This window comes from Pelodiscus sinensis, chromosome 2 (assembly GCF_052426305.1).
Source record: "Pelodiscus sinensis isolate ZL-2025 chromosome 2, ASM5242630v1, whole genome shotgun sequence".
NCBI lineage: Eukaryota > Metazoa > Chordata > Testudines > Trionychidae > Pelodiscus > Pelodiscus sinensis.
In genome coordinates, this window is record NC_143053.1 from 39,231,641 (window position 1) to 39,250,965 (window position 19,325).

General features: G+C 44.2%; 1 protein-coding gene across 4 annotated transcripts in view; it reads left to right on the forward strand.

Moving 5' to 3' along the window:
• STK3 (serine/threonine kinase 3) overlaps positions 1-19,325 on the forward strand; it is a 320,261-nt gene that overhangs the window by 156,843 nt on the left and 144,093 nt on the right. For all 4 annotated transcript variants that reach the window (XM_075920321.2, XM_075920323.2, XM_075920324.2 and 1 more), the window contains exon 9: positions 19,102-19,306. In XM_075920321.2, the coding sequence (XP_075776436.1) occupies positions 19,102-19,306 (205 nt within the window). The remainder of the gene's footprint in view (positions 1-19,101; positions 19,307-19,325) is intronic.

Consider the following 19,325-nt stretch of genomic DNA (forward strand, 5'->3'; position numbering starts at 1 on the left):
GCTTTGCAGAACCCCGTGGTGTTGGGGTGGGCTGGCTTTTTTGTTTGTTTGTTTGGTCGACAGTTTTCCCCGGTGTGTTTTTTTTTTTAAAGGGTTCTGTGGCCAAATACAATTGGGGAACACTGATCTTGATGATGCTTGGTCCTGCCCTAAGTGCAGGGACTGAATTTGATGTCCTCTTGAGGTTCTTTCCAGCTCTGTTATTCTATGATTCTACTTAATTTATTGCAGAAGAGACTTTATTGGCAGGATCCTGAGCTGATGTTAATTTAGATTCCTAGAAGTGGTCCACAAATAACTGTATTCTGGAGCAGAACTTCACTTCATTAAAGGACCCTTAAAAGACCATTTCTCACAGATCTTTAAAAACTGCCTTTCTTGGCATGTTTCTCTTCCTATTTACAACCTCCTCGTGTTATGAGGAATAAGTAACACTTTCTTATCTACTTTCTGCACACCAGTCAATATTGTATATATCTCTGTCTCTATCATATCCTGCCTTTAGTCATCTCTTTTCCAAGCTGAACAGTCCCAGTCTTATTAATCTCTCCTTATATTGAAGCTGTTCCATAGCCCAAATAATTTTGTTACCCTTTTCTGAACTTTCTCCAGTTCCAGTTTATCTTTTTTGGAGATGGGCTGACCACATCTCCATGCAGTTCTAAAGATGTGGGAATACCAGGGATTTATACAGAGGCAAAATGATATTTTCTGTCTTATTAGTTATCCTTTTCTAATGATTCCCAACATTCTGTTAGCTTTGTGACTTCCGCTGCACATTGAATGGATCTTTTCGGAAAATGATCGACATCATTCCAAAATCTTTTTCTTGCAGGGCAACAGCTAATTTGGCCCCCGTCATTTTATATGTATAGTTGGGATTATGTTTTCCAATGTGCATTGTTTTACATTTATCAACATGGAATTTCATCTGCCATTTTGTTGCCTAGTCACCCATTTTTGAGAGATCCCTTAGAAGTTCTTCTAGAGTAGTTATGTATCATCTGCAAATATTTGCCACTTCTCTATTTGCCTCATTTTCAGACCATTTATGAATAGGACTGGTCCCAGTACAGACCTCTGGGGATACCACTATTTACCTCTCTATTGTGAAAACTGACCATTTATTACCACCCTTTGTTTCCTATCTATTAACCAGTTACCAGTCTATGAAAGGACTGTCTCTTTTATCCCCTAACATATCCCATGACATACAGGCAGTCCCCGGTTTACATCAATCCAACTTACGTCGGATCCCTAGTTACAAATGGCGGGGCGGGGCGCAGCTAATGCAGGGTGCCTCCCCCACTGTCGCTGCCTCCAGCGGTGTGGGGGGCGCTTCCCCCCAGCAGACCAGGGAGATGCGGAGCGGCTTTTCTCGCTGCGGAGGACGCGGGTCTGTTGAGGGGAACAAGACACCAGCCAAAAGGGGGCACCCCAGAGCAGAAAAATTAATTTCCTAGGGAACAGCAGGAGCAGCAGGCAGTGAGACCCGTTGTGTTACAGTCCCCACCTTGGGAGCAACAGCTCTTTCCCTCTTCAGCACTAGAGCTGCAAGTATCTTGTTAGCGTCACGTGAAATTAACAAGTCCCTTCCAGCCTGGCAGAGGTGAAGCTGAAAAATTACCCAGTGGTGTGGGTGGGCAAGAAGGGGGAAGAGCAGGGCAGAAGGGAAGAGGGGATAAGCCCCAACCCCACACCCTGGCTGGAGCGGAGCAGGGTAAGCCCTGAGGGGATGGGTCTGGTTGCAAAGTGGGTGAGTGGACAATCAGGTCCCACCTGTGGCTAAATTCCTGTTCCCAACACAGAATTTTTCTTTAAAATTAATCCTGTGGATAAATTCACACACACACTTCACAGGAAGGGATTTCCATTTTCTGCTCAGCAGAATACAGCAACAGCTTTGATTGTATCAATATTTCACTGTGCTCTCCAATGACTATTGATTACACTTAATACCCATTTCACTGAACCATCTGTAGCAAATTCTATTTGGAACAGTAATATGCATTGAATATACTTTTTTTAGTTATAAAAAACAAAGATTCTGACTATTAAATGAATAACTGGGATCTTTCAGGTACCCCAAAAGGAAGATTTGGATATAGCATGAAACACTGAAACTTATGATCAATTTTTAATTAAAATATCAACCAAAAAAAAACCTTCATATCAAAACAGTATGTGTTTTTCTTAGAATAAGGAAGTTGTATGAGAATCAGGGTCTTTTCCACCTGACTCCAGCTCTCCGTCCCCCCCCCCCAAATATGTACCAGTTCCGACTTACATACAAATTCAACTTAAGAACAAACCTACAGTCCCTATTTTGTACGTAACCCGGGGACTGCCTGTACTTATGTAAAATGAATTGAAAAATGCTGTTTTTATCTATCTTTTTTACAGTGCAAGTATTTGTAATACAATAATAACATAAAGTAAACACTGTGTGTATTGTATTCTGTGTTGTAATTGAAATCAGTATATTTAAAAATGCTGAAAAAATCCAAAATATTTATTACTAGAAGACTTACCTGGTGTTGCCCAGGTCCTTCAGAGCAGTGAGCTGGTAGTGTGTGGGGGTACACCCCCTGGCCACCAAGTGCCTTTTCTCCTCTCACCAGCCCTGCCCCTGCCACAAGGGGCCTTCTCACTCCCCACAGTCCCTGCCCCCCCGGCTGCCACTAGGGGCTTTTTCTCTTTCCCAAACCTGCCCCCTGGCCACCAGGAGCATGTTCTCCCCCCACCCCCCCCAAGGGCTGACAGGCAAGAAAGGGTTTAGGGCAGAGGGGCTACTTACCCAGTGTGATGTCCAGATGGTGGAGCCCCAGCCCTGCTAGTCACTCCCTTGAGGTCGTCTAGGTAGGGAGCTACATACTTGGCATGGAGGCATAGTAGCTTATCCATTAGTTGTTGAAAAGTAGCCGAAGCCCCATGAAGACCAAGAGGGAGGACTGTATATTGAAATAGCTCTTCTGGTATTGAGAACACCATCTTCTCCTTGGCGTCTTCAGCTAGGGGAATTTGCCAGTATCCCTTTGTCAGGTCTAGAGTTGTTAGGTATTGGGCTTCACGCAGATGGTCCACTAGTTTGTCTATGTGAGGGATGGGATATGCATCAAACTGGGATATCTCATTTAGCCGCCGAAAGTCACTGCAGAATCTTTTAGTGCCATCAGGTTTGGGCACCAGCACTATAGGGCTGGACCATTAACTGTGGGACTCCTCAATGATCCCCATCTTTAGCATCTTTTCCACTTCTGCTTTTATTTCTTCCCTTTTGGAAGCTGGCTCCTGGAAGGGCCTCATTGTCACTCTGGCTCCAGGGTCAGTAATTATGTGGTGGAACGCTTCCATCTTTTGACCTGAATTTGCTGAGAACATATGCTCGTTCTGGCAGATCATCTCAGTGACCTCCTTTTTCTGTTCTTCTGTTAAATCTTGAGCTATCTTTACTTGTACCGAGGATTCATTCACTGGGGCTGAGTCCCCACAGACAGTGGTAGAAGCCTCCCTCTCTTGACAGGGCTTTAAAAGATTGACATGGTATATCTGTTTTTGTTTTCGGCATACAGGCTACAGTACTTTATAATTTACTACCCCAGTAGGTTCAATTACCTTGTAGGGATCCTGACATTGGGCCAACAGCTTCCTTTTCTGCTGTGGGCACTAGCACCATTACTCGATCCCCAGGCTGGAGTTGCTGAACCTTAGCCTGTTGGTTGTAGTATTCTCACTGAGCCTCTTGGGCCTCCTCCATATGTTTTCTTAAGATGGGCGTAACTTGGGCTATGTGATCCTTCATTTGCAATGCATGTTCCGCTATATTCCTGCTCTCATTTGACTCTTCTTCACAGATCTCTTTTTCTATGTCTAAGATGCCCCAAGGGTTGTGTCCATACAGTAAGTCAAAGGGAGAGATTCTGGTGGAAGCTTGAGGGATCTTATGAAAGGTGAACATGAGGCAGGATATTAGCACATCCCAATCCTTCCCATCTTTGTCTACCACCTTTTGGATCATGGTCTTAAGGATCCTGTTTAATCTTTCGACCAGGCCATCGGTCTGTGGATGGTAAATGGAGGGCCATACGGTCTGTATACGGAGCAGGGAACACAGGTCCTTCATTAACTTGGACATAAATGGGGTCTCCTGATCAGTGAGGATTTCTTTAGGTAGCCCTACTCGGGCAAAGATTGCCATCGGTTCTTTGACAATATCTTATATGCTGTATTTCGTAGGGGGACAGCTTTGGGGTACCTGGTGGCATAGTCCAGTACTACAAGTTTGTATTGGTGTCCTTGGGCTGTTTTCTCTAATGGCCCCACCAACTCTATGGCTGTCCTTTCAAACGGGACATCAGTGATCGGCAGGGGAACCAATGGGGCTCATAGATGGGGCCGAGGACTGTGAGATTGACATTTGGAACAGGAGACACAATACCTTTGGCCAGAAAAAGCAGTGCAGGATTCTTGCCTGGGTTCCTCCACTTCCAGATGTCATCCAAACAAATGACTATTGGCAAGGTTTAGAATTTCCCTTTGGTGTTTTCAGGGTACTAAAAGTTGGTGTACCTCCTGCTCTTGTAGGTGAATGACCCTGTATAGTAGGTCCTTTTTGATTATGAAGTATGGACCCAGTCCCTGGCTTTTTCCTGCAACAGGTACCCCTCTATCTCAGCCACTTCTTTCCTGGCATTCTCATTTCTGGGAACTTCCACCTGGTCCCATCTAAAAGTCACCCTCCCAGGACTTATGAGCCCAAACTCCAAAGGTCCTACCTCTGTTCTTTTGGTTGGTCCAGTAGGGTTGGGTTCAGAGCTGTCTTCTGGACCCCCCAACATCTCAGGGTTTTCTCCTTCCTGCATCTCAGGGTCCTCCTACCACAGACCGTATTTATCTGCCTATGAAGGTGGGCCTTTGGCCCTTCATTAGGATTCAGGTGCCTAAGGCTTTGGCTGCCCTTCTTTGCTTTTTAGTCTTCCTAACCTTCCCAGGGGTGGGGAACAGTTCCTGGGATATCTCCACAAATGTAGGGGGAGATCACTTCCTGGGTTGAAATTGCCCTAGTTCAGGGTACCCCTTTGGTTCTTGCCCCGTTAGGGGAAGTAGACTACTAAATCTGGGAAAGTCCCTTCCGATAAGTACAGGATATGGAAGGTAGGGAATCAATCCTGCTTGTAGCCCAGTGATCTTTCCCTTCACTTCTATCTTTATAGCTATGCTGGGGTAGTAGCCAATGGTCACATGGGCACAGGTGACCCCCATGTGTTTGGCTTGCCATAACTGGCTGAGCTTCACTAATTTCTCCAAAATCAGGGTGGTAGCACTCCCAGAATCTAGAAGTACTATATTTTCTACCCTGTCTACCTTCACCAGCCTGGTATTCTTATGTGGAATAACTGTGACCCCCACTAGGTTGAGTAGGGGTGCATTGGTTGCCTGAGTCCCCAAGTTTACATTGCATAGGCTCCTTGAGGTTGGGGCACTGAGCTGCTATGTGGCCTAATTCCCCACGCCTATAGCACCTGTAGCTGCCCCTCTGGTTCTGTGAAGCAAGGGGTTTCTCCACGGGGCCAGTTTCTCTAAAATTATTCCCACCACCCTTGTTCTCCATTGGCTTTCAGCCCCCCCCCCCCCTTTTCCCTTGTTTTGGGTTTTCTGGGCTCTTGGTCACCTGAGCACGCTAGGTCATCATCAGAAGCCTGCCTCACTGGATACCTTCTCTAGGTAGGCGAATCAACTCTGGCTGTCGCTCGTCTCTCCACCAGTGTGATTGTCTCGTCATAGGTTGGATAACACTGGCCTACCAGCGCAAAGATCTGGCGGCAACTTCCATATGAATTGGTCAATGACCAGGGTCTCCAGAACCTTCTTCGAGTGGTTCGCTTTGGGTCTCAGCCATTGTTGTGCAAGGTGAATCAGGTCAAACAGCTGGGACCTTAATGGTTTATCCTTTTGGTATTTCCACTCATGAAACCTCCGGGCCTGTACTGCTGTTGTCACCCCTGATCAAGCCAGGATCTCTTCTTTTAGCCAGGAATAATTTAGCTACATCCTGGGTGAACAAATCATCGTAGGCCTTCTGCGTCTCACCACAGAGAAATGGAGTGAGTATGCTTGGCCATTGTTCCTGGGGCCAGGCCTCCTGCTGAGCAATTCTCTTGAATGTGAGGAGATATGCCTCTACGTCATCCTCTGACATCATTTTTGGTAGACAGCCTTTGGCCCTCAAGGTTTGGGTCCTTGGAGTCTGAGTAGGGGTAGTACTCTGAGGTAGTAATCTCAGAGTAGGGCCCTGTCAGAGGCCGCTTGATTTATTAATAGCTGTTTTGTCTCCTGCTGTAGGTCTGTTGCCTCTTGTAGTGTCAACCTGTGACCCCCACTAGGTTGAGTAGGGTGCATTGGTTGCCTGAGTCCCCAAATTTACATTGCATAGGCTCCTTGAGGTCAGGGTACTGAGCTGCTATTTGGTCTAATTCCTGTGTGGCCTCTTGTTGGGCTGCCATGGCCTGCACCAGTGCTTTCACTAAGTCCTCCACTGCTGTGAGAGCCTCTAACCCAATTAAGCAGGAGAATAAAAAAACCACAACACCCTTGTGCAGTTTTTTTTTTTTTTTTTGGGGGGGGGGGTGGTTTTTTCCCTTTGCTCTCTTTCTTCCACCACACTGTGAACAAATCCCACTTCTGACACCAGTTGTGGGAAAGCTCCAGCGAGATCCATGGGTCAGCTTTTCCCTGGGCCACTTCCCCAAATGATCCTCCTGGTATCGGCTTGTAAAGCCTCTGCTCACACCAATACAGCACTTCCTGTCCTTCACTCTATTCCTCCCCCCTTCTTTGCCTGAGGGGAGCCCTCTTAAAGCATCACCACAGGCCTTAATTGGCTGGAGTTGTTTAATTAGCCTATGGCTTCTGGCAAGTTCCAATTGATTCCAAGTGTGTGCCTGATTATGCTGGATTTAGGCTTTGGCCCTTTTTTTTTTTTTTTAACTCAGGGAAGAGCCAAGCTCCAGCAGGTATTCATTTCCTCCACCAGTGAATGGCAGACGATTGGTCTGGATCCGTCACAAAATATAGATATCTATATTTATAATACATATATATAAATTTTAAATTGGTATTCAGTTATTGTTTACCAGTGCTATTAAAACTGCAGTGAAGTGGGATTACATTTTAATTGAGTTAATTTGTTTTGAATTGATTGTTTGAGTTAACTGTGATTAATTGACTGTCTTAATATAGATCACATCACCCACCACTGAAATGCAGTCATACGTGTGATATAATGTACATGTAGGAAACCCAACAGTTTAGGATATGAAGTATGTCATGGTTCAGTTTGATTTATGGGGTAGTTACGTTAGGGATGTTAAAATGTGTTTAATTATGCAATGGTGTAACCGCTGATACAGAGGCAGCGATGGGATATGTGTGTGTGAGATGAGGGGGTGGCGGGGGGGGGGGGGGGGAAGAAGGACTGTGTGTAACCTTGTATGTTAACCGATGAACCTAGGCTCATTGATTAACCATGTAAATGGTTACACTGACACATCCCTTGTTTACATCTAGCATTATGCTTGGGCTGATAGTTGTTGCAACAAGTATGTATGTAAAATCATGTGGAGTTAAAATTGCATAGAGATTAATATGGATGTTATTCAGTGTGGATCTTAGAGTGCTGGTTCCACTGTAGATGTACACATGTGCTTCATGCTCCTAGACTTGGAGATTTCTTGCAAGCAGTGTCTGTTGGGGCATGCATATTCCTTTGCCTTCCTTGTGCTTCCCTCAGAAGGCATAAAGGGCTAGAACATATTGACTGCCTTTCTAGTTCCTTTTTAGCACTGTGTGGCCTGGATCAAAACCTCCAGAAGTTTTCCTTTGTTTTTTTCAATCTGTAAATATTTCAAAGTTTGCCTTAATGCCTTTTTTATATAGTTCTTTATAGTTATTTTTCAGTAGTTTTCCAGTTAGATTCTCTTCTCTTGGCGATAACCCTCATTCATTGTTACAAGTATTGGAATGCGCCCAAGTCTCCAGGCTTCAAAAGCTTTTTTTCTGCTTAGTCGGCAGTTAGGGTTGCCAGGTGTCCGGTTTTGAACTGGACAGTCTGGTATTTGAGATCCTAGTGCATATCTGTCTTGAGTGTGCCAGGTTACAGCCCCTCTTTTGGCTCCTCCAGAACCTCTTGTTGAGGTTCTGGCTGCACTTTTCCCCTCACCTATTCATTTATGCACACCCCATCAGTGGCCCCACAAAGTCGCGGGACCTCCTCGTCAATCTCCTCCTGGCTATAGCTAAAATGGCAATTTACAAGACCAGGGAGCAGCAGGGTTGCTAGCTGTCCGGTTTTGAACCAGACAGTCTGGTATTTGATGTTTCTGTCCGGAAAATAAATTGAGAAAATACCAGACATATAAATATCTGGTATCTTCTAATTAAGTAAGTTTTATTATTATGAGTGTCTGTACGTGCGCGAGTCTACCAGCCAGGCAGTATGCAACAATGCAGTAGAGAGGAGGGGTTAGGGGCGGAGCTGGGGTGGTATGGAATCCCCAGGGCCGGATTAGCATGTGCTTCGCCGGGACCACGCGTGGGACGGGCAGCACGCCAGGATCTGCATGCGCCCAGGCCAGCCCCTCTCCCTGGCGGCCAGTTCTCTCCCCCCGACACCCTCCCGGCCAGCCCTGCTCTCCTCCCAGCCGGTCCCCTCCCCCCCCATCTGAGATCAAGTTTTTTTTATTGTTTTCTTTTTTTTGAAGCTATCTGGTAACCCTATTGGCCATGACAACCAGTGTTACTTGCACTGTCTTAGGAAGGCACATGTCACCATTAGCTGTACCCAGGAGGCAATGAAACTCCAGCCTAGAAGATACCCAGGAGAAAAATCTCAAGCATCCCAAATCTGATGTGCTTCATCTCAGGGCCTGTTTTTCATTAAATATTAACATTTGGTTACCTCTGCTCTGAAACCATAAAATCCATCCTTAATATCATCAGAGTGCTCTCTAGTAAAAAATGCAGCTCAGGAAGCCTTGTTTCATCTGAGCGCAGCAAAATCATGTATCTCCTGCGTCAGCAGATACTACTCTAATTTTGGACTATTTTCTTTCTCTCAAAATTGCTGGGTTTTCCCTCACATCTATACAAGTCCACTTGGCAGCAATTATTGCATACTGTTATTCAGTTTTTACTCACCTATTGACTAGCAGATTCTTAAAAGCCTTAACTAGAATTTTCCTACCAGTAAGGAAATTATTCAACAGTGAGATTTAAATCTTGTACTTTTGGTACTCCCTAAGCCTCCCTTTGAACCCTTATCTATTCACTTATCAATGAAAAAACAAGGAGTCCTGTGACACCTTACAGACTACGGGTATGTCTACACTACAGAGTTAGTTCGAACTAACGGACGTTAGTTCGAACTAACTTTAATAGGCGCTACACAAGCGCTCCGCTAGTTCGAATTTAATTCGAACTAGCAGAGCGCTTAGTTCGAACTAGGTAAACCTCATTTTACGAGGATTAAGCCTAGTTCGAACTAGCTAGTTCGAATTAAGGGCTGTGTAGACCCTTAATTGGAACTAGTAGGAGGCTAAGGCTTCCCAGGTTTCCCTGGTGGCCACTCTGGCCAACACCAGGGAAACTCTATGCCCCCCTCCCGGCCCCGGACCCCTTAAAGGGGCACGGGCTGGCTACTGTGCCCGTGCCAGGTGCAAGCCTGCCAGCACCCAGCCAGCAGACCCTGCACCTGGCACGGATCGAGCCAGCCACCCGACGCCCCCCAGCCTTCCCTCTCTTCCCAGGACCAGGCTGGCGGCTCCTGGGAGCTTGCCCGGGACTGCAAGAGGTGGGTACCTGCCTGGGCTAGTGCGGACATCGTGGACCTCGTCCACGATCTCCGCACTAGGCAGAGGAAGGTGGCCGTCTAGGGCAGGAGAGCTGCCAGCCTGGCCACCCAGGAGCAGGAGTGCATGAAAATCAAGGGGGTCCACTGAGACCCCTAACCCTGAGCCCTGAGCTTACAATGGCCATCCTGGGTCAGACCAAAGGTCCATCTAGCCCAGTAGCCTGTCTGCCGACAGCGGCCAACCCTAGGGACCCTGGAGAGGATGGACCGGAGACAGTGACCAAGCCATTTCTCTCGTGCCATCCCTCTCCAGCCTTCCACAAACTTTGGGCAGGGACACCACTCCTACCCCCTGGCTAATACCACTCCATGAACCCAACCTCCATGACTTGATCTCACTTCCCTTTAAACTCTGTTCTAGTTGTAGCCTTCACAGCCGCCTGCAGCAAGGAGTTCCACAGGTTGACTCTTTGCTTTGTGAAGAACAACTTTCTGTTACTAGTTTGAAGCCTGCTACCCATTCCTTTCCTTTGGTGTCCTCTAGTCCTTCTTTATGGGAACTAATGAAGAACTTTTCTGTATGCACCCTCTTCACCCCACTCGTGCTTTTATAGACCTCTATCCTGTCCCCCCTCCGTCTCCTCTTTTCTAAGCTGAGAAGTCCCAGTCTCTTTAGCCTCTCTTCATAGGGGACCTGTTCCCAACCCCTGATCATTTTAGTTGCCCTCCCCTCTCCCAGCCTCTCTCTTCCCCTCTCCCACCTCCTTTTCCCAGTCTCCCCCAGTTTTGTTCAATAAAGAGAGATTCTATTTTTGAACACAATTGTCCTTTATTTTGTACATCAAGAAAAGGGGCTAGGGAAGGGTAAGTGGAAGGAGGTGAGGGAGGAATGGGGCACGAGCCCCCGATGGGGCAGACTGGGCTGGCTCTGCGGGCTTCTGGGGGTGGAAGCTCTCCTGCAGCCCCCCAATTGCCCCCTCTCCTCAGATGGCAGCCTGCGGCAAGTGCAGCCGGGCTGATGACTGAGTGGTGTGATGTGCCCAGTGTGGGCACTCCGGGCACTCCAAGCCAGGACTGGTTTTCAAGCAGGGCACCCCTGAGAACTGTCTGTCCGGGGTGGGGGTCGGGACCCTTTAAGCACAGCCCTCGGCTAGCCTGAGACAGCATCTCCACGCTCTAAGTCCTCCTCTGATGCCCTGCCGGCACTGCTTCCGGCCATCCTTAAGCCCTGTTCAGGGTCCACTTAATGTGGACGCGCTAGTTCGAATTAGCAAAGCGCTAATTCGAACTAGTTTTTAGTTCTAGACACGTTAGTTCGAATTAGCTTAGTTCGAATTAACGAATTTGAACTAAGTTAGTTCGAATTAGTGCTGTAGTGTAGACATACCCTACCAGATTAATTTAGGCATAAGCTTTCATGGGTAAAAACCACTTTTGTCATAAAGCTGACAAAATTTATTAGACTTTAAGTTGCCACGGGACTCCACCTCATTTTTGCAGATGCAGGCTAACACAGACCTCTGAAACTTATCAATGAAAGTTGCATTCCTTGGAGCCATCACTGAAGTCAAAAGGATGGGTGAGCTAGGAGCACTAATAGTAGATCTGCCATACTTTGTATTCCGTAAGGACAAAGTCTTTACAATTACATTTGAAATTCACCCCAAATGAATTTCAGCATTTCTCATAAAGCAATCAAACCAATTGACCTGCATTTTTTTTCTTAAACTGCATGCATTGAAAGAAAAGACTTCACACCCTCAACATACAGTGTATTCTCTCCTTTTACCCACAAAGGACAAAATCAGTGAGGGTATGTCTACACTATCACCCTAGTTCGAACTAGGGTGGTTAATGTAGGCAACCGAAGTTGCAAATGAAGCCCGGGATTTAAATATCCCGGGCTTCATTTGCATCTTGCCGGGTGCCGCCATTTTTAAAGCCCCGGTAGTTCGGACTCCATGCCCGCGGCTACACGCGGCACGGAGTAGGTAGTTCGGATTAGGCTCTCTAATCCAAACTACCGGTACACCTCATTCCACAAGGAGTAATGGTAGTTCAGATTAGTGATCCTAATCCGAACTACCTACTCTGTGCCGCGTGTAGTCGCGGGCACGGAGTCCGAGCTACCGGGGCTTTAAAAATGGCGGCACCCGGCAAGACGCAAATGAAGCCCGGGATATTTAAATCCTGGGCTTCTTTTGCAACTTTGGTTGCCTACATTAACCACCCTAGTTCGAACTAGGGTGGTAGTGTAGACATACCCTTAGGTAGTACCTTCAATTTTTAACCAAGGCTAAGCTGAATCTTCTCAGAAGATCACAAGGTGGATCTTGGTTTGTATCTTGGTTTGTTGCCAGTTCTTCTTCATAAGGTGAGGGCTTATTCTGCAAGGGTATGTCTACACTTGCACCCTAGTTCGAACTAGGGATGCAAATGTAGGCATTCAGAATAGTCAATGAAGCGGGGATTTAAATATCCCACACTTCATTAGCATGATCTTGCCGGCGCCTTACTCCGATCAACAGCTGTTTTGAAAGTGAAAGTACGTGCCGGGATGTTCAAACCAAACCCCTTGGTTCCAACTAACGTTACTCCTGAGGAACTCCACGTTACTAGACAGTTCCCAAGGAGTAATGTTAGTTGGAACCAAAGGGTTTGGTTCGAACTAACGTGTCCTGGCGCGCACTTTGACTTTCGAAACAGCTGTTGATTGGAGTAAGTGGGTCTTTACTTTATCACCAGTACTGGTCTCCTGTTAAGTGTAAATTGTCTTGGAAGTGGGACAGAGAAGGAACTGGAGAGGTGATGTGCCCCTTTGTGTTCATTTTAGAAGTATAAAGAAGGCTAGGGCTCACTCATGGACCTGCAGACACCGATTGCAAGTATTCTCTGACTCCAGGTGCATGGAGGGCATTCATACCTTCATAGTGTGGACTACAGATAAGGACCACACATCTTGAAGAACTTTCAGTTGCCTGAAGGTAACTTCCTCTCTTTACTGTGTGTAGCTCCGCTGAGGTCAATGGCACTTCACCACATGTTTAAATTTAAGGGCTTACTTGGTTTGCTGAATAGGAGTAGACTTAAGGTCCTGCTTAAAATTAAGCACATGGTTAAGTGCTCCACTGAATCAGACTTTAGGTGTTATGGAACTTTCTCAGATCCTCGTACTTTCCCAAAGTATATTATGTGTTTATGAAACTACTACAGTGCTTTTTCCAAAAGATAGCTGAGACTACAACCACATTTTTCCAAGGTGGTGATGAGGTGTTAATGGTACATGAAATTATTTTATAGGATACTAAATTTTGTCAGCATGTAAATCCTCATTTAATGTACTGAAATGTAGTTAGCTGTCTTTGGTGCCCTCTAGTGTTTTTTAAGTATACAAAGTGTAGTTAGTGAATTTTAATAGCAAGCTACATTTTATTGTGTTTCTACAATCAATAGCAGTCTTAATCCTTTGAGTTTCTATTGTCTGTTTATAAAACTTGTAAAAAGGAAAGCTCTAATTTTATAGTTTTTAAATGCAGTTGTACTTAATGTAGTAACTCATACAGTATTCAGGATCATCTCCATTTTGAAAACATTTTAACATTTTCCAAGGAATTGCAGAGCCTTCTAATATTGTTCCTGCAACTGTGTTGTTTATAAAGTCTTGCATGTACCTTTCATTGCTGGAATGTTGGGCTATATGTCCTGATAAACAGTTCCCTATAGCCACCTTTCAAGCTTAAAAGCTTTATTTTAGTTATAAAATCTTTAACTGGGCATTGGTAGAGAGATGAGGATCCAAAATAACAGCCATGTAATGCCATAGAATATTGTGAAAGGTTTCAGTTAAACACAGGCTATGTCTACACTGGCGCGACCTTGCGCCAGAGAAGTGTAAATGAGGCTAAGCATGGAATATCGCCGAGCCTCATTTGCATATCTAATGATCCGCCATTTTTGTGGAAGAGGCTCTTGTGCCAGAAGAGCATCTATACTGCCCCTTCTTGCGTAAGAAAACCCTCTTGCGCAATGCCGTTATTCCTGAATATAATCAGTGTAGTGGCATTGCACAAGAGGGTTTTTCTTGCGCAAGAAGGGGCAGTGTAGACAGCTCCTTCTGGCGCAAGAGCCTCTTCCGCAAAAATGGCGGCTCATTAGATATGAAAATGAGGCTCAGTGATATTCCATGCTTAACCTTATTTGCATTTCTCTGGAGCAAGATCGCGCCAGTGTAGACATAGCCACACTGTTTTTATGATTGACAGTGTTACATCATACCAAAATAAGTTAGATATATCTTTCTTTCATATAGTTATGATGGTATTTCTGATATATCCAAATGCAACCAAGTACAAACTTACGAGTTAATTACGCTTGTCTATAAAAAAGCAGTAACTTGCCGTTCCTTATTCGGCTGTTATTTTATTCCATCCTTCATCATTTCAATATTATCTGTTCATGAGGAATCATCTGAGGATGAAGTGTCACCCTCAACACCTATTATCCTTGCTATTCTAAATTTGTCATTCTTGTGTTAATTGATGTTTTGTCATTTAATTTTTTTAAAAATCACCTTTGTCTGGCTTGCTCTTGTCTATCACTTCACAAACGCGAGTCTATGCCACACCATTCCATTTTGTTGCAAACACATTCTTTCCATTTTTGAACAAAGAGTTTTGTTGTGGGATAGTCCCAATGCATTTTTGGTCTGCCCAATGGTCATTTTGGTCTCTGGGGATCAGCATCCAGGCTAGTAGGGAATCTGACTGTGCATCTATTACTCTAGAGCACCCCAGCCAAATGGGGGTGGGTGGCTACCACAGTTACTGGGCACCAGAGCCAGCACCCCAGAAACACTGCTGCAAAATTCTTTCACCAAACCAGCTACATATTTTTTATTAGTAGTTTACATCTGTTGTGTAAACATATATTGATATAATTTTATAAACACATTCAGTAGATTTTATTCAGTGCACCTAAAGTCTAATAAGCTATTATTTACATCTCTGATATTTGTGAAAAATGCTGGAATGGCATTCCTGGAAACTGATGACCTGGTTTTATCCACAAAACTTTTTTTTTAAATACAATGGGCAGCAGCAATAGAAGTTTCATACTACTGTCCCGCAGAAAACACTTTTTAGACCAAATCCTTTTTGGTCATTCAATCCTTGGTCTCTTCAGAGACTGACAGTATTAGTGCTAATGCTAGTGAGGCTTTTTAACAACCACCTGGTAAATCTCCGAACAATCATAAGATTGTAATGACTTTCAGTCACTATTGATCTTGATCCCATTTGAACTGGTGACATAGAAAAGAATGACTTTATTTCCTGTTGTCTGGCTTATGGTTGATGTTACCAAGTTGTTCCATCATGGTAATTTTTTAAATTAAAAAACTTAATAAATTTTAAACAAAGTTTATAACAGATCTTTCAGCCAGTAAGAGCAGCTGGGTAAGCAATCAAACCTGGGGCCCTTTGGACATTCAGGGAACTTCCTGTGATTTTGACAGGACTTTCTCTGCCATGTGCTTACTGGCTTTTTTCTCCCACCGTCTCCTTCCCTCACAATCTGTTCACCAGATCTTCACTCCACACCTGGCCCTTCTGTACTTTAGTCCCTTCACCCTCCCCCTTTCCCTTAGTCTCTCATCTCCATTTATCTTATCCACTCCTAACTAAATGCACAAAACAAATATATTGTATAATCCAAATGATATTTGCTTCAATCACATCAGTCTGCATGTGTGTAATACCCCTTCCCCCACCCTGTGTCTATCTTGTCTGCTTAGATTATGAGCTCTTCAGGGCAGCAATGATCTGTTACTCTGTGTTTTGTAGCATGGGGGAGGGGACAGCTTTGTCATTGGTCCTTAGGCGCTGTCATAATAAACACAATTAATGTGTGTGTGTGTGTGTGTGTGTGTGTGTGTGTGTGTGTGTGTGTGTGTATATATATATGAATGTTTTACACCAGTTGGACTGTTTCCAGTTATAGTAGGTTTAAGGGTTCAAATATTAGGCATTGCTACTAATATTGGTCGGGCAAATTAATAAAACAAACAATTTTTCCTCATTTTACTTGCAGAAGTTAATCTGGATACTAAAGGCAAATCTTGTTTGGAACATTTACCAGAATAAATAGCACTACGTTCACACTCATTCTGTAAATTTGGATAAAAAAGGGTGAAGTTGCATTAGCGAATTTGGCTACTTTGGATTCAGACAGAATGTGTATTACCTTAATGAATAATGTAGTTAATGTATCTATGTTCTACACAACTTTTTTCTTCTTTATACATATTGCAATAATGTCTAAGGACAATCTGTTTGCCATAAGTATAACAGGGGATGGATCACTTGATGATGACCTATTCATTCCCTTTGGGCACTTGGCATTAGCCACTGGAAGACAGGATATTAGGCTAGATGGATTTTTGCTCTGACTTAGGGTGGCCGTTCTTATGTTCGTAAAATCCCATCAAGGAGCAGCAGCCACATGTAATAGGTACTATACAAACACAGAACAAAATGTCAGTCCCTAACCCAAAGAGCATACAGTACAAGTAACTTAGTTGAGAAGGAAAAAATCTTTAGGTAACCGGTAAACCAGGTGTTTTCAAACTTGGGTCGCATGCCTGCCTGGGTAAGCCATTGGGCCACATGATGCTTTGTTTAGTCTTGAAGCTCCCGTGGGCTATGTTTCACCATTTTCAGCCAAGGGAAGCTGTGGGAAGTGGTGGAAATGGCAAACTGCAGCCAACAGGAGCTGTGAGGCTCTGTGCCTATGGATGCTTAGATAAACAAAGCATCTTCTGGTCTCCCAGTGGCTTGCCCAAGTGGGCCCGCAACCCAAGTTTGAAAACCCCCTGCTGTAGACAAAATAATTTCAATGAGAGTTAATTTTTGCTTCTTATTTTTACCACCAGGAGGAGCACTGTTAAAATTTTCTCATCTGTACACTGATACAATTTTTCTAATGCTTTAGCTATAAATTATCTGTACCTTTGCGAATATTTCTCCCCTCCTCCCCTCCCCCACAATTGTTGAAGACAGAAATAAAGATACTAAAGGAATGAAGGTTACACTTAAGAAAAAATTCAGAAAGAAAACAAGTGAAGTAATTTTATTTAAAATACAAAGGTTTAGAATTCTTTTTCATCCTTAAGAAATCATTGTTTTCTTGACATCTGATCTACAAGAGAATTTATTTCTAGATCACAATGTGATTTAGTACTATACAACTCACTGCATTGTTAGCAGGAGGCCCAGAATTGGAATGAGACCTCCAACTTCCAAGATTATAGATTGGTTTACTTTATAGTAGTTTGTCTTCAGGAGACAGGGTGATAGTATTGCTAACAAAAATGCTGTGTCAGCCCATTCTAGCCTTTTACTGGATAAGCATTTAAATGTAACATGAATGCCTATATTCTGCTGTCATAGCTGGGAGAAAAGTTAATATGATTGGGGTCTACAAAGGGGAAAGGGAAAGGCACTTGTCCATTAAGATGTAGCTCAGTACTTGATGCTGCTAGACACTGTACAAACACAGAACATAATTCTGTGGGCAGAATAATATTTTCTACTTCCATTTATAAATACCATTTCTTATTTTGAAAATTTAACTTTGTTTTATTTGGTCATGTGCAGCACCACACACATTTTCTGTGCCTAACAAATAATAATTTTTCTCTTCCCAGGAAAAAACACCATGTTTCACAGGACAGTTTCTTATTTTGACTTGTTTAGCTCCGATTAGTGATATTTGGCTTCCTCATTTGGCATTGTTCTGTGGTGACTGTTCCTGAACTCTAATGATGTTATGCCACGACAGTCAAAATAGGCATATTTATTTGATTTATATTTTCCCCCAAGAGAACTGAATATCAAAAGATAGCATGAACATTTAAAAGGAAGTGCTTGAAATTGGAGGTTTTGCATTAACAAATATTTTTCTGTACAATCAACACGAAGTATATTTGTGCTCTTAGATTCTCTTTGTGGACAGTAGATTTTACCCATGTCGTAGAAATCACAGTACACCATGTTATCCTTTGAATTGCTATGATGTTGTGCACATTCTCTAAATCTGACTTCAGAAAAGGAGTAGGATTTCCTAATAGTGTTTTCAAATATTTGTATTCCATATGGATTTTATGATTCATAAACTGGATTATCATCAGTTCTCTGTTTTACATTCCTGGCACATTACTGCCACTGATTGAAAATGCTATTGTAGCCCTTGCTGGAATTAGTTCTTTTTTACAGTGTTGAAGCATCTGCTCAGCAGATATTTTTCTACAATGTATCAACATGTTTTCTTCTTGCCCTTTTATCATGAAAGAGGCTGCTAAAAAGTAAATACAGACAGATAAATTGGCTCTTCTGTCTTCGAGGTAGGCTCTTCTCAAGGATCTTCTAACTCTCAAACTTAACTGGCTCCTATCCTTGAGATCACACATGACATACAGTACAGGTTGGACCTTCCTGACCCAGCTCCCTCAGAAGCCTGACCAATCCTGGATGAGGGAATTTTCAGGCTGAGAGAAGATCAGGAGCGGGGAGGGGTGCCAGCCTCTTGGCTGGGCTCCTCTCCCCAGCTACCTACCACTGCTGCCCTGGCAGACCTGCTGGCCTCTGCCGGTACTTGCAACGCTGCCAGATGTGAGCTCTGCACCCCCTACTTCCTGGCCTTGTAGGCACGGCGGCCACCCCGCCTCGCAGACTCCAGAAGCCCTGCCAGCTTCTCGGCCCCACTGGCTGCAAGTTCTGCTGTTCCACTGCCTCATGGGCTCTGGAACCCTCACTGGCTTCTTAGCCTGGCTAGCTCCGGGCTCTGATGTCCTGTGGGCTCTGCTGCCCTGTGAGCTCTGCTGCCCCACTGGTGCCACCAGCCAGCTCTGCTCCCAGCTGCCGGCATCCTCTGTGCTGGGGCTGTCTAATCTAGAAAAGGACCACAGATGTTGCAGGACCAGAGAATCCCAGACCACAGGCCTTAGAATTTAGGGGAGGATAATCAACATACCTGATTGAGGTCTCCTGCAAGGTAACTGGCCCTTTATGTAAAAGGGAATTGAGGGGTAGGAATTACAGTAGGCTCAGTGGGTCCTAAAGGCCAACTTAGCAGACAAGATACATATTTGAAAACAACATTTTATACTTTCTCAACTTAAATGTGGCATAGGTCTAAAAAATTAAAGGAAATTTTAAGTGTTTTGCTGAAAATAATTCCGGATAAATGTTTGTTTGCAGGATGAAGATGAGCTGGATTCCCACACTATGGTGAAAACTAATTCAGAGAGTGCTGGTACAATGAGGGCTACAAGCACAATGAGTGAAAGTGCTCAGACAATGATTGAACATAACAGTACTATGTTAGAATCAGACTTGGGGACTATGGTGATAAATAGCGATGATGATGATGATGTTGATGAAGAAGAAGATGGGACCATGAAAAGTATGTTAATTATTTATTT